General features: G+C 39.9%; 2 protein-coding genes across 3 annotated transcripts; one reads left to right on the top strand and one right to left on the bottom strand.

Moving 5' to 3' along the window:
* Positions 1–237: 237 nt before the first annotated feature.
* Positions 238–2,616, bottom strand: LOC121534259 (zinc finger protein 239). Its single transcript, XM_041840878.2, has 2 exons — positions 2,525–2,616; positions 238–2,364 (listed from the first exon to the last, which is right to left on the bottom strand). The coding sequence occupies exon 2, from the start codon at positions 2,258–2,260 to the stop codon at positions 1,214–1,216; it is 1,047 nt and encodes a 348-aa protein (XP_041696812.2). The 5' UTR covers positions 2,261–2,364; positions 2,525–2,616; the 3' UTR covers positions 238–1,213.
* A 2,971-nt stretch (positions 2,617–5,587) lies between these two features.
* LOC121566618 lies at positions 5,588–12,846 on the top strand. 2 transcript variants are annotated; one of them, XM_045211696.1, is made up of 10 exons: positions 5,588–6,325; positions 6,671–6,706; positions 6,949–7,082; positions 7,500–7,636; positions 7,733–7,826; positions 7,943–8,042; positions 8,801–9,060; positions 9,205–9,391; positions 9,673–9,800; positions 9,958–12,846. In XM_045211696.1, exons 1-10 carry the CDS (start codon positions 6,244–6,246, stop codon positions 10,273–10,275), a joined length of 1,476 nt encoding a protein of 491 aa, XP_045067631.1. In that variant the 5' UTR covers positions 5,588–6,243; the 3' UTR covers positions 10,276–12,846. The 2 variants fall into 2 exon arrangements, with proteins under 2 accessions (XP_045067631.1, XP_045067632.1); XM_045211697.1 differs by lacking the exon at positions 6,671–6,706.
* The last annotated feature ends 1,877 nt before the right edge of the window (positions 12,847–14,723 follow it).

The raw sequence follows: 14,723 nt of genomic DNA, 5'->3' as shown, positions 1-14,723 counted from the left end.
GGAAATATATTTTGGGGATTAAGTTCATTTTCATGGCAAAGAGGGACTTCGCAATTAATTGCAATTCATCTGATCACTCTTCATGACATTCTGGAGTATATGCAAATTGCAATCATCAAAACTGAGGCAGCAGACTGTGAAAATTAGTATCTATGTCATTCTCAAAACTTTTGACCACGACTGTACAGTCATATTATATTATATTCACGAGTGTGTGTGTGTGTATATACAGTAAAGATCACGTATTGAATTTCAAGGCAGGTTGACATTTATAGGCAATATAATGTATATGTGTGATTGCCCTGAATTTATATAATGTGAGAGCTCTGGTGAGTAAGGTTTCTAAAGTATTTACCTGTAAACCAAGGTTTCTGCCTCTCCTGGCAGGTAAACTCCCTTCAGATCATGGATACACCACATGGCACAGTAAATGTACTCTGAAAAGAACGCATTACTAACTACTCACTACTAATTACTGTAATATTATTACTCCAATACAAATTCTAACTCATTATAGTACCTTATTACTGACAAAAGTAATAGTAAAATGTTATGTTACTAACGTGTTAAACCCCAAGAGGAGAGTGGCTGACAGTGTTGTAGTATTGGAGTCCAGTACTCGGACTTGACTCTGTCACGATTTTCATGACTCGTGACTCGACCACTGGTGACTGACTTGACTACATCTACATATAATACAAAGTGTAACTCATTACAAAAGACCTCGTTATGGACTAATGTAATGATATTTCTGTAACACCCTGTGTTACTAACGTCTTTCCCCCAACACTGGTGAAATAACATCAATAAGCAAATAAAACGTTCCTAAGAGGAGAGTGGTTGACTTGAGATAGAAGTTTGGTTTAGAAAGTATTAATTTATGCAAATAGAAACTGAATGCATTTCTGGAGGAAAAGACACTTTAATTCAAATATGATGCGCATGTCATAATTCATACTCTTTAGTACATTTTCATATGAGAATATAAAAAATGAACTTCAAGTTTCACAGAATAATCTGCAGAGCCTGGGGTCTAGCGTTAACACTCCCAGTTAAATGTACTCTACTCCCCACTGGAGACCGGGGTTCAATTCCTGTGTCCACCCTCCCAATTTCCTGCCTCCCTCGTCTGTTTTAGGCCGTCTGAACAAAGCGTTATAGGTCAAATATATATTTAAAAAAAAAACTATAACAAAATAAATGACAAAAACAGTCAGTCAATATTAGTTAGATATGTAGTTGCCCAGCTTGGCAACACCATTATAAGGTCAGTGTTGGGCACTGCACTGTGCATTGCTTTCTGATGTTCTTTCAGGATTTCTTTCCATTTAAAAGAATTCCCACACTGATCACAGCTGTACGGCTTCGCTCCCGTGTGTATTCTCTGGTGTTGCTTTAGATTTCCTTTCTCACTGAAGGTCATCCCACATTGGGAGCAGTGGAAAGGCTTCTCCCCTATGTGTCTTCTCTGATGTTGCTTTAGGACATTTACCCGACTGAAGCTTTTCCCACATTGGGAGCAGTGGTATGGCTTCTCTCCACTGTGTATTCTCTGATGCCTCTTTAGGTCTCCTGCCTGAATGAAGCGCTTCCCACATTGGGAGCAGTGGTGGGGCTTCTCTCCACTGTGTATTCTCTGATGACTCTTAAGGCTTCCTTCCAATTTAAAACTCTTCCCACAATGATCACAGCTGAATAGTTTCTCTTCTGTGTGAGTTATTTGGTGCCTCTTCAGATATGATGACAGACTGAAACTCTTCCCGCACTCAGAGCAGTGGTAAGGCTTCTCTCCTGTGTGTATTCTCTGATGTTTATTTCGACTTCCTATAGCACTGAAACTCTTCCCACATTGGGAGCAGTGGAAAGGCTTCTCCTCTGTGTGTATTCTCTGGTGTCGCTTCAAATTTATTGACCAACCAAAAGTCTTCCCACACTGGGAGCAGTGGAAGGGCTTCTCCCCTGTGTGTATTCTCTGGTGAGCCTTTAAGGTGTCTACCCGACTGAACCTCTTCCTACACTGAAAGCAGTGGTACAACTTCTTTCCTGTGTGAGTAAGCTGGTGCTTCTTCAAACTGCTTGGGGTCTGAAAACTCTTCTCACAATGACCACACGGGTACGTTTTCTTTCTTTTGAGAGTCTGCTGGTGTGATTTGAAGTGAATTGGACAAATAAAACTGCCTCTGCAATTAGAGCAGGGGTGGGGCCCACAAGTGTGCCTTCTCAACTCCTCTGGCTCATAGAAACTAGTGGAGCAGTCCATGCAGTGGTGATGTTTCTGTCTTGAGTTCCTCTGTCTGGGTTGTTTATGGTTTCCTGATGCTGTGGAACTGGGATCGCTATCTGAGCCTGGATTGGAGCTCTCTCCTGTGGGAATATGAACAGAAATAGGGATAGAATCAGAAAGGGAACATTGAAAGGGGCTTTAAAAGACTTGTTGATTCAAGCTGAAGCACTTTAATTGTTTTGGAATCCCCTGTGGTCGCCAAGGCACCAACCTCTCTCCGTACTCCACACATGAACTTACCTGGGTCAGTGATACTATCTACTTCTTCCTTCTCTTCTTTGATCTCTTCCTCCTGCTCTTCTCTCACTCCTCTCTCCTCTGTGATTCCTCTCTCCTCCACCTCCTCTTTGACTGCTCTCTCCTCCACCTCCTCTTTGACTGCTCTCTCCTCCGCCTCCGCCTCCTCCTTCACTGCTCCCTCCTCCACCTCCCCTTTGACTGCTCCCTCTTCCACCTCCTCTTTGACAGCTCTCTCCTCCACCTCCTCTTTGACAGCCCTCTCCTCCACCTCCTCGACAGCTCTCTCCTCCACCTCCTCCTTGACAGCTCTCTCCTCCACCTCCTCCTTGACAGCTCTCTCCTCCACCTCCTCCTTGACAGCTCTCTCCTCCACCTCCACCTTGACTGCCCCCTCCTCCACCTCCTCTTTGAATGCTCTCTCTCCCACCTCCTCTTTGACTGCTCTCTCCTCCACCTTCAGTTTGACTGCTCTCTTCTCGATTCCTCTCTCCTCCCAATCCTCTTTGACAATCACATTGAGTTCCAGTGTTTGACTGCAGTCTTCCAGCTGCACTGACACCATCTCTGGACCCCGCTGTAAGCTTCTCTGGGCTGGAACACCACAGCCTGAACCCAGGGACTCTGTGGACTTGGAATCAGACATGGAAGGCTAGAGATGGATCCAAAAGAGGAAGCACAACAAGTGAAAGTTGAGTTTTACAAAATAATAAAGGGATATAACGTGCAAAATATTCCATGCACAAGGAATCTCTGCTAATAAATGTAACTAGCTAGCTCACTTAGCTATGGCGATGGCAACGATAGCTAACGTCAGCAATGTAGAGCTATTATTGGGTTAGCTTAAGCTTACTGACTAGCCCTTGATCATGACTCTCAGTTCCATTACATTACACAGAAGAGTCATTGGACAAAGGCATCTTCTGTAGGAGTGAGTTTAAGAGCCCAGACGCTTGGTCTGAACATTAACATGCATCGCTTGCAGTACGGTTTTGGAAGCATAAGGATCTAATCTTTCATATCAGAGAGAAATAATAATAATTAAAAAAAGGTTACATTGATACACCGTTATAGGGTCAGGGATCCCACATGGCCATATCTCCATTTGGACACTGTGTTAACAAACCTCCAAACAAGCTTCAATGCCATACAACACTCCTTCAGTAGCCTCCAACTGCTCTTAAACACTAGTAAAACTAAATGCATGCTCTTCAATCGAACGCTGCTGGCACCCGCCCACCCGACTAGAATCACTACTCTCGACGGGTCTGACCTAGAGTATGTGGACAACTACAAATACCTAGGTGTCTGGTTAGACTGTAAACTCTCCTTCCAGACTCACATTAAGAATCTCCAATCCAAAGTTAAATCTAGAATCGGTTTCCTATTTCGCAACAAAGCCTCCTTCACTCATGCTGCCAAACATGCCCTCGTAAAACTGACTATCCTACCGATCCTTGACTTCGGCGATGTAATTTACAAAATAGCCTCCAACACTCTACTCAGCAAATTGGATGTAGTCTTATCACAGTGCCATCCGTTTTGTCTCCAAAGCTCCATATACTACCCACCACTGTGACCTGTACGCTCTTGTTGGCTGGTCCTCACTACATATTCGTTGCCAAACCCACTGGCTCCAGGTCATCTATAAATCACTTCTAGGCAAATCCCCGCCTTATCTTAGCTCATTGGTCACCATAGCAACACCCACCCGTAGTATGCGCTCCAGCAGGTATATCTCACTGGTCATCCCCAAAGCCAACACCTCCTTTGGCCACCATTCCTTCCAGTTCTCTGCTGCCAATGACTGGAACAAATTGCAAAAATCTCTGAAGCTGGAGACACTTATCTCCCTCACTAACTTTAAGCATCAGTTGTCAGAGCACCTTACCGATCACTGCACCTGTACACAGCCCATCTGAAATTAGCCCGCCCAACTACCTCATCCCTATATTGTTATTTATTTTGCTCATTTGCACCCCAGTATCTCTATTTGCACATCATTTCTTGCCCATCTATCATTCCAGTGTTAATACTAATTGTAATTATTTTGCACTATAGCCTATTTATTGCCTTACCTCCATAACTTGCTACATTTGCACACACTGTATATACATTTTCTGTTGTATTTTTGACTTTATGTTTTGTTTTATCCCATATGTAACTCTGTGTTGTTGTTTTTATCACACTGCTTTGCTTTATCTTGGCCAGGTCGCAGTTGTAAATGAGAACTTGTTCTCAACTGGCTTACCTGGTTAAATAAAGGTGAAATAAAAATAAAAAATAAAAAAACTGCGCATGTTTATGGAAGACAGATGGACCACCTGTGATAATTAGCTATCTAGCATGCTCCGATCACCTGTTTGTAACGGATGAAGGTCGCCAGAAACGTGTTGTAACTGAAAAATACTGTCGGCTACAACTGATAAAGCCAGTTAAAACTGTACAGGAAGAGTATATTTTGCATTTGTGAAATAATTTTGATATGGGCAGCGATGCTGGAATAGTTGTATTGCCTGCGATACAGAAGGCTATACCTGTCGCTAATACACAGTAAATTCCATAGTGTTAAATATGCAGTGTCAAAGTACATTGACTCTTACAGAGTTATTACTACAACAGTTGGAGTAAGATACCGCCCAGTGTTGGTGAAAAAGTACGTTGTTAAAAGACGCAGTGTCAGACGTACTCTGGAAAGCTCCGCCCACCTACGACTCGTCTCAAACGGACCACACATTTTCACGGCGCCATTTTCTTCATGTGGAATGACTGCGTGTAAGTTTCTCCTAAGCGACTATACACACATTATTTGTCATTTTAACAGAAGCAGCATTTAAGAATTACTTTATATCGTTGCTAACAGTGCACTCTAGTTGGTTTTAGGTCTTAAAATGTCGAATTTTAAAAAGGCTAACGTTAACATGTTGTGACTGACTTCTGTCCAGTCCATGTGCCAGCAGTATTAAGCTAACGTTAATTAACATTAACTGACGAACATAACGTTCAAACTAGACAATGTCAGCCCGATTTATTGTAAGTTGTGTTAATACAACGTGGAGGGGGGGATTGTGTACTTCTTGTTAACGTTCAGATATTACAGGAACATAGCAAAGACTAAGGGGAGTTGGCTAAACTAGCTACAGTTAGCTACGTTAGCTTGACTGGCTAACTATGTGCGGGTGGCATGGATTTATTATGTTAACGGCGGGTAGACATTAACCTTGGACACTGCTTAAGCGGTGTGCCTTTATTTTTTTCCTGGATATTATACAAAATGACTTTCGGGTTTCAAAGCAGCAGCAGTACTGTTAAAATACTTAAGCACTATCTTAGCACACACTTATGGTGTAACGTTTAGCTAACATTATTCAATTCAATGTTATTTATATTGTCAAATCATAACAAGAGTTATCTCAAGACACTTTACAGACAGAGTAGGTCTAGACCACACTCTATAATATACCAAGACCCAACAATTGCAGTAATTGTGCGGGCAAGGCGGTAACATTAATGTTACAAGGATGAAAATCAGACGTTATCCTTTTTAATGTGTTTGACAGTAACTTCAATTTAACTGGCCATTTCTGCAAAAGTGCTGATCATTTCTCAGCACTTTGGTGGCTTGAAACAATATTTTTTCTTATATTTGAGGAAATACTGCTAAAATAAGACCATCAACTTTTTAACTGTGAGAAATTGTACTGATACTATTTGCAGGGAGCATGCTGCTTAAAGCTAAACTTGGAGATGTCCAAAAATTTGTCAGAATAACTGAGCCAAATCTGAAAGACTTTTTGATTGCAGGTAAGAATTTGACAATGTTAGTAATAACTGTCTGAATTTAGCTGTTTAAAATTGATATACTGGAATATTCCTAAAATGATGGGACATGTTAAGTTCTCAGGTTTTTGGAACTGGTCCATTTTTGTACGTCTAAATTTCTTCTGTTTTGCCCTTGGTAACTACACTTTAATTGTGGATGCATTGCTTAAGGTATAGTTATGATGCTACAAAAAAAAACATTTTAATCACTTAATAGTGTTTGTTTAAAACCTATTTTATAGGGTAAGGTAGGTGTACACAGTGAAATTATTATATAAATAATGATTTACTTTTGTTTACACAAGCTTTTATCCCTGTTTTTTCTAGCATTTGCAAAGTTTGGTGTCCCAGCTGTAACAGAAGGTGTGAAAATTGTTGACAGTTCAGGGACTGAATTGGATGATGATGTTTTTGAGGATATTATAAAGGATCCCTCAACTGGGGTGCTAACCATCAAATATGACTCAAGTTTGTTTCAGTTAATTAGACTAATTAATGAATACGTTATTTCTTTGTTTTATGAAGTTCATGGTGTCTATTAAATAAGTGTCTTAGATTATGAGGGAACTATATATAATTCTTTTTCTTCTAAAAATCATGGTTAGAATCTGTCTCCATGGTGGCCTCTTCTGAGCAATCCCAACCATCATCCCTTGATACCTTGGACTCTGAGGATACAGTCATTATTTCAGATAGCCCCTCCAGAAAACGCCAGAGGCTGGATACAGAAGCCAAGCAAGTAAGACAATTCTGACATTTTAAATTCTGTTCTTGAATCTGTTCTCAGAGAATTAAAATTACATTAATATACATTGTAAATTACATGGTTTCAAAACATTTTTGAAGTCCTGATTAGGGATGTCCCGATCAAGTTTTTTTAAGCGCCCTATCCGATTAAAAAAAGTATCTGCTGATATTGAGTCCTGATCAGATACTTTTATTTATTTATTGATAATACAGTGCACACTTCGAGTACATTCAAGTTATTGTCGCTGTCTGGAGGGAGTTTCTTACCATTATTGGCTTTTTCATTGGATTTTTGTAGCACTTGCAATCTTTGAGATTGGATCGGGACATCCTCTGACATCATATTAGTTTATTTCAGTTTATTTGCAGTGGACATAACATGCAGAATTGTTATGCATTTTGTTTTAAGTTGGTGGAATCAGCTCTTACCAACAAAACCGGTGGGGAACGTATAATAAATGAATACAACCGAACCAAGTCCTTGACGGATGAAACAAGACGCAAAATGGTGAACATGCTGGCAGCTGACATGACAGAAATGAATGGGTAATTTGTTAATAGTCCTTGTGTTCTCAATCTGTAAATCTAAATCTGAATCTAAGTGAATATGACTGCACAATCCTTTCTTCTTCAATTTTGCAGTACATCTCCACCCAGACAGGTGAAAGAAATGTATGCCAAAGGAATAGTGACCTTATTCCCGTACCTCAGTGACCCATTCTCTAAGAATGGCTATGTGAGTTGCACACAGTAATAGTTGTAATGTTAAATATTATTGGAAGTTTTTGAATCCTACCAGACCATGTTGTTTTCAATGAAGTATCCATTTTTGTTATCCTTTCATCCTTCAAGGAGCATTATTATGATGGCGAGAGTGGAACTGGGTACTTGGCCTGGAGGATTAAAACTATTCAGAGAGGCACCGCCAAAGACAGGCGATCATCATTCGGAGGTAATACTGGAAAATGTATGGAACAAAACAGTTGCTAGATCAATAATTGCATTTGTTGCACTATTTCTCAGACATATAGTATAATGTGTAACTACATCCTTCAATTCTGCTAGCTCCCTCCCTCTTAGCAAATTTAAAGAAAATATGCATCAGAGACCTACAAAGGACTGTGACATAGGGAGGGGTTGCCTCGACACTGACTGGTCGAGGCAACCCCTGGCAAACTGGCCTTGCAAACTTTAGGGTGATTTAAACCAGTAGATGGCATTTTCATACATTTTTCAACCCACAAACTGCAGATTTCATAAATTGTGAAGAAATAATGTCAATATTAACACCAGCATTGATGCAGGGCTCCACACTAACTTTTTTGTCTTGGTTGCACTTGTGCGCCTAACTTTTTTATTTAGGTGCACCAGCACAAAATGTAGGTGCACCCAAATTTTTTCCTTGCGTCGCCATTAACGCCACAATTTCAAGGTCACCTTTTTATCACGCTCCATATACATTCATATATATCATGTAACCACCCCCCCTTTGCTGTCCTCTGCCCCTCAGATGGCCAACACCTGTAATTTGGCCTTCTTCCCATTTGGCCTTGGCTAAACCAGCTTGCCACACTCCCTAGCATCAAACATATCATTCATATCATTTAGTTTACAGCTCAAAAAGTATATTTTACAGTGGAGTACTTCCTTTAAAAGTTAGCCAGGCTACTAAAACTTTTGACATGATTGAAATTTTCCCGTGTTGTGTAGAATCAGCCAAAGGATCAACTGGTGAAGACATGTCTGGAGGACCGACTGTCAGACGAGAATCCCAGTTTGTTCCAGAGACTGCCCTGACTGATGATGAGTGCAACAAAGCAATCTCACTGATGAAACATTCTGCTGATGCAGACACAATCAAGAAGAAAATGGAACTGACGTTTGTGTATCGCCGCAAAATGATCCTCGACCCCCAGCAGTCAAGCAACATACTGTCTGAGTTTCCACGTTTTAAAGACGTCAAAAGCTTGGTAATTATGTTATTTTGAAAATACTATGACAAGTGAATTGTTTTGTAAGACATTGTAGTGATACTAGCTAGCTAAACTAGCACGCAATACAATTTGATTGGCTGTCAAATAACTGAAATTGTCACCAACACCACCCCACTCCAGGTTGAACAGGATTTTGTTCTAATGTTCGGAGAGGATACCTCAAGCAAGCTTCTGGAAAGGTGGCCGGTCACGTTCAAGAAAAAGATCATCAAACAATGCAGAAAGCTTCCATCCACAAGTGAGCTTGAAGAACTCTTGCTGGCAGCTGATCCTCCTGAGGATGGCACTGAATTGGATGTTGACTTTGGTAAGATGCTTGTAAGCCTACCTTTTGTGTTGTATTGCAATATCAACATTATGTGTAAACATTTAAATATCAACATAATACTAAGAAGCTGGATCTGTGAAAGATTTACGAGTACGTTCTGTAGCAGTATATTGAACAAAACTTTTGAGATTTGACTCAGCCCTGTGGATGTTTTAGTTAGAGAACTTCTTGTGATGTAGAACTGCTGTCTGTCTGGGGGGTCTTTTGTAAAGAAAACAACGTAACTGAAGTGTGTTAACATTGAACTTGTGTTGTTACAGGTTGGGACAGTGATCTGTCATCGGTTTTACTGCTTATACACCTGATTCCACCCTCCGCTCAGGGTCGGAAGAGACCAGGAAAGGTTTCCGCATCCCAAGCAGAGAAACATCTTGTGGTATTCAAGAAGGTTTGTATTTTTTCTAATTTGTGGTATGAACACCTAATATTAGGCTACAAGTATTCATTCAATATTCATATTCAATAAGAGTAGTGTATTGGCTCTTTCTGCATATTCTACAACTACTTGGCCATTAACTACAGTTTTCCCTCATTTGTCTTCGCAGACCGGAACAAACATTCAAGAGCATCTCGATGCCATCACTACTAGCGCTCAGCCCTATCTCCTAGCTGTTGGAGTTAAGAAGAATGCAATCCACCAGTTCTTCATCATTATCGACAAGAATGCCATACCTTGCAGGTCAACCTCTTCTCTTGTTGCTTTTGACGAACTATTTAAGGCACATTTTGTGTTTGGCACATCCTACAACACCATGCTCCACAACATGTACACTTTCATCCAAACTACAGTGTACAGCATCGATGCTGGCAAGGTCAAAGAGAGCCCTCGTGTTGCTGAAATCAGGGCGAGGTTACTTCATTAGTGCTTGAAGTTTCTCCTCGAACATGAAGTGTTTTGTTTGTCAGGCTGAGTTATCGAGTTCAAATATGCTTGTTAGGCATTTACGATTAGTTCACGGTTACTTGCCTGGAAAAAATCTCCGGCTTAAATGTGCTCAGACTGGATGTGGCTGTGCGTTTGGTACGTTTTCTGGTTTTAGGAAACATTTAAACACAAAACACACTGAGTATATTGACCAACAGGTTGACCCTGATGTTTATTTAAGCAGCATTGGAGAGGCAGTGACCACTAATGTAGAGGAGACAGCTACAACGTCACGGACAGTTAATGAACACGAGGTAGCCACATCTACTCTGTTGAAAAAGTCCAACAGGAGCACTCTAGATATGTGTGCCTCTGCTGTTGCACAACTAAAAGCAGCTGGATTAAGTCAATCTACTGTAAATAGTTTTGTTTCCTCCATGGAAGAAGTGTTTTTTGAGATTCAAAGTCAAGCTACAGATGCAGCTTTGCAGTGCTTATCTCCACAGGAAACTGAAAATAAGAACAGAATAGAACAATCTTTGCAAAAGTTGGAAAACCCTTTCACACCCTTAAATTCAGAAGCTAAACGAAATAAACACTTCAAAGAGAAATGGGGAATCGTAGAACCTGTTGAAAAGGTGCTTGGCACAAGATTTGACAGCAGAAGAAACAAAACAACTGGGACATACGATCAGGTCGTTGTAACTGACAAGTTTGCATATATTCCTATTTTAGAAACACTAAAGGCCATTTTTCAAAACCCAGAACTTGCAGACATGTTCAAGCCCAGGCACATGCCCAAGGAAGGTGTGTATGCAGACTTGAGAGATGCCGCCTATTTTAAAAAAAGTCCCTTATTCTCTATAGAAAAAGATGCCATACAGATCCAGCTATTTTATGACGACTTTGAAACAGCAAACCCCTTGGGGTCTAAAAAGGGTATACACAAATTAGGTGCTATATACTTTACATTAAGGAATTTTCCCCCAATCTTTAATTCATCATTGATAAATATTCATTTGGGTGCTCTTTTCCATGCGCAGGACATCAAGCGTTATGGTTTTAATTTGATACTTGAGCCACTTGTCAGTGATCTTAAAGTACTCGAGACAGAGGGACTTAAAGTTCCCAGATTGAAAGATGTGATTCACGGTACCATAGTTCAGGTCACTGGTGATAATCTTGGGTTGCATGGTTTATTTGGCTTTGTGGAGTCATTTGGGGCAAGGTATTGTTGTCGTTTCTGTCTCCTTGAGAAAGATTGTTTTCAAACTGTGTTCTGTGAAGATGATCCAAAAGTTGTACTACGAACTATCGAGATGCACAAACTGCACTGTCAAACTTTACAAACAGATCCTACACTACCTCATATCTATGGTGTCAAACGCATTTGTCTGCTGAATTCACTACAGTATTTTAATACAGCCAACAATTTTTCTGTAGATATAATGCACGATATTTTAGAAGGAGTTGCTCAGTTTGAAGTCAAACTTGTCCTGCAGTACATTAAGGAAAACTTCCTAAATGCTGAACAACTGGCTGGTAGAATACATGCTTTTGACTATGGATACAATCAGCAGCGAAACCGTCCACCTAGAGTAAAGTTGTTTGATGGAAGTAATGATTTGGGGTTGAATGCTATACAGTCTTGGTGCTTATTACGTAATATGCCTTTGCTATTTGGTGATTTAATACAGTCAGATGACCAGCACTGGCATCTTCTACTTTTGCTTCTACACATTGTTAACATTGTATTTTCCCCAGTCCTTACAGAAGGCATGACCATTTACCTCAAACATTTAATCATTGATCATCATCAGCTCTTCAAGCAGTTGTTTCCTGCAATCAATCTCTTACCAAAGCATCACTTCATGATTCATTACCCTCGTAATATAAAAAACATCGGCCCAGTTCTGCACATGTGGTGCATGCGTTATGAAGCTAAACATAATTTTTTTAAGAAGCAATTAAAAAGCTTTAAAAATGTAACAAAAACATTAGCCAAAAAGCACCAAAGTTGTATGGCAATGTATCGAGAGTCCTTTAGCAAGGAAAGATTAACTTTAGGTTCGGGGAAGATGGTAACACTTAGTGAGCTCAAAGAAGGTCCCGAGATTGCTTTAAAATGTGGGTCTGTATTGTCTACCAGTGTGTTTTCTGCCAAGTGGATCAAACATCATGGTACAGAGTACCGCCGTGACTTCATTATCTGTACTGAGGTAGCATTTGAGATGCCTGTATTTTGTAAAATCAAAATTATTGCTGTGAAAGATGACTGTGTATTGCTCTGTGGAAAACTGATGGAAACAGTGTGTTTTGATTACCATTACTATGCCTTTAAGGTCAGGATGCATCCAGACAGGGTTCAAAAGGTGATCAACATTACTGAACTGTGTTACTTTAAACCTTTTGATGTTCAAATGAAGTATGGAACGACAGATTCCTCCTTGTATGTTGTTCCCTATTGCCATTTTATGGAAACCTAAGGTCAATGTTTTAAAAAGGGATTTGTATTCTTAATATATTTTAGCCTGACATAGTTGAGCTGTTAATAAAAATTTGAAATGCATTATTTTGTGGTAAGTTGTGATTTTTACTCACTTAATGGAGTATTTGGTGTAATTTGACACTAAAAAAGTGTAAAATGAATACTGCTGAGATTTATTTCCGTGACACTATACGGTGTTAGAATTTGACTCTATTTGAGCTTGTTTTTCACTGCAAGATAGTCAATTATCAACACAATAGTGTGTAACATCAACACTTATCAGAGTTATTTTAACCTTGAGTGTCAACTCCATGCAGTGTTAAACTGGACTGGAATCAAACTCAATCAGAGTTGATTTGTTATTTTAGAAGAGTAAATGATTAACTCTTCCAAGGGTAATATTTACACTCTCCAGTGTTATTTAACCTTTAGTGTAAAATTAAAATAACACTATTCAGTGTAAGCGAGTGTTAAATTTTTACTCTATTTAGAGTTAATTTAACTCTAAAATGTTAACACTATGAAAAGAGTCAAATTAACACTATTTCAGGGTGGGACCATATACACTCAGAAATAGTGTTAAATTTAACTCTTTAAGTGTTACTTTAACACTTCAAAATTTACTGTGTACAGGACTAGTAAAGGCCCAGTGCACTACTTTTGTGAGAAAAACAATAATTTGTTTTTTTATTAAGATAATTTTTTTATTTAGATTTTTCAGGGGGCGTTTCAGCACCCTCAGCACGCCTACTTCCCACGGTATGCCTGTATAAGCCTTGGACCTTAAGGAGTACTGCGGTCAAGTGAGCTGACACTTGCAAAACGCAGTCACGCCATCCGCACTTCAGTGTCCTCCTGAATTGTGGTGCGTGAATACTCAACACTTTACGGTATTGAATGTTTTCAGGTTGGGGAAAGGAAATAGCTCGTCAGTTGCGCAACTGAATGCATTCAACCGAAATCTGTCTTCCGCATTTAACCCAACCCCTCTGAATCATGGTGTTTTCAAATACAGGCGAATACATTGATAAAAAGTCACCTTGTCCTAGAGAGATTTACACAGTTATCAAAACGTCACGTCGGGGTAAGCGTACAACCTTATTTTATGTGTTTCTAAAAATCCCCTATGGGAAAAATGTATGATGGAAAAAACGATTGGAACCATTGTCCTCATTCTGTGGTACTCTATAGGGGGACAAGAAAGCAAAAAATAGGATGGCAAAAGCAAACCAGCACGAGGTATGCGTTGCTATGGTGATTTCAGTAAACAAACCGTGCAAATCAACATCCGGTAGAAAACCACGCTACTGCAGACAGCAAAAGTTGAAATATTTTAACTCTGGCGGCAAGTTGCGTCTACCGTGGCGGCTGACGGCATTTACCGTCGTGCTCTCATTGAAAACAATGGCATCCGGTTTGCCGTCTACTTCGTACCATCTAAACGCAGCATCACTCTACCCGTGGCCGTGATATGAAAGTCATTTTTGAAACGCCGCACAAAAAACGCCTGTCTCCTCCTGAATTGGGGTGCGTGAATACTCAACACTTTACGGTATTGAATGTTTTCTGGTTGGGAAAGGAGATACTTAGTCAGTTGCACAACTGAATGCATTCAACCGAAATGTGTCTTCCACATTTAACCCAACTCCTCTGAATCAGAGAGGTATCGGGGACTTATATCACTGAGTCGGATGCACAGATAGAGATCATAGCTACAAATCAATGCAAGAAAACCGTTTGAAGCGCACTTATTAAATCTTCCACAAAAAAAATTATACCAAATATTTTATTTCATTTTCGTGCCTTATCAAAAATAACTTGATATCACGGGTAGAGTGAGGCTGCAGTAGCCTACTGTGGGTGCTGTTTAGCAAATGTTAAATTGTGAAATCAAGATGCGTTTACAGTCATAGCATACAAACACACACAAAGTAGTTATATTACAGTGAACTTTGATG

Source organism: Coregonus clupeaformis, chromosome 38 (genome assembly GCF_020615455.1).
Source record: "Coregonus clupeaformis isolate EN_2021a chromosome 38, ASM2061545v1, whole genome shotgun sequence".
Lineage (NCBI taxonomy): Eukaryota > Metazoa > Chordata > Actinopteri > Salmoniformes > Salmonidae > Coregonus > Coregonus clupeaformis.
This window is presented reverse-complemented; position numbering and strand designations above follow the sequence as displayed.

Excerpts from the sequence above, each read along its gene's own strand:
- LOC121566618 (XM_045211696.1), top strand. The coding sequence starts at position 6,244 with ATGCTGCTTAAAGCTAAACTTGGAGATGTCCAAAAATTTGTCAGAATA. Across the intron at positions 7,637-7,732 it reads GACATGACAGAAATGAATGG|TACATCTCCACCCAGACAGG; the intron begins GTAATTTGTTAA and ends TCAATTTTGCAG. Across the intron at positions 8,043-8,800 it reads CAGGCGATCATCATTCGGAG|AATCAGCCAAAGGATCAACT; the intron begins GTAATACTGGAA and ends CGTGTTGTGTAG.
- LOC121534259 (XM_041840878.2), bottom strand. The coding sequence starts at position 2,260 with ATGGACTGCTCCACTAGTTTCTATGAGCCAGAGGAGTTGAGAAGGCAC.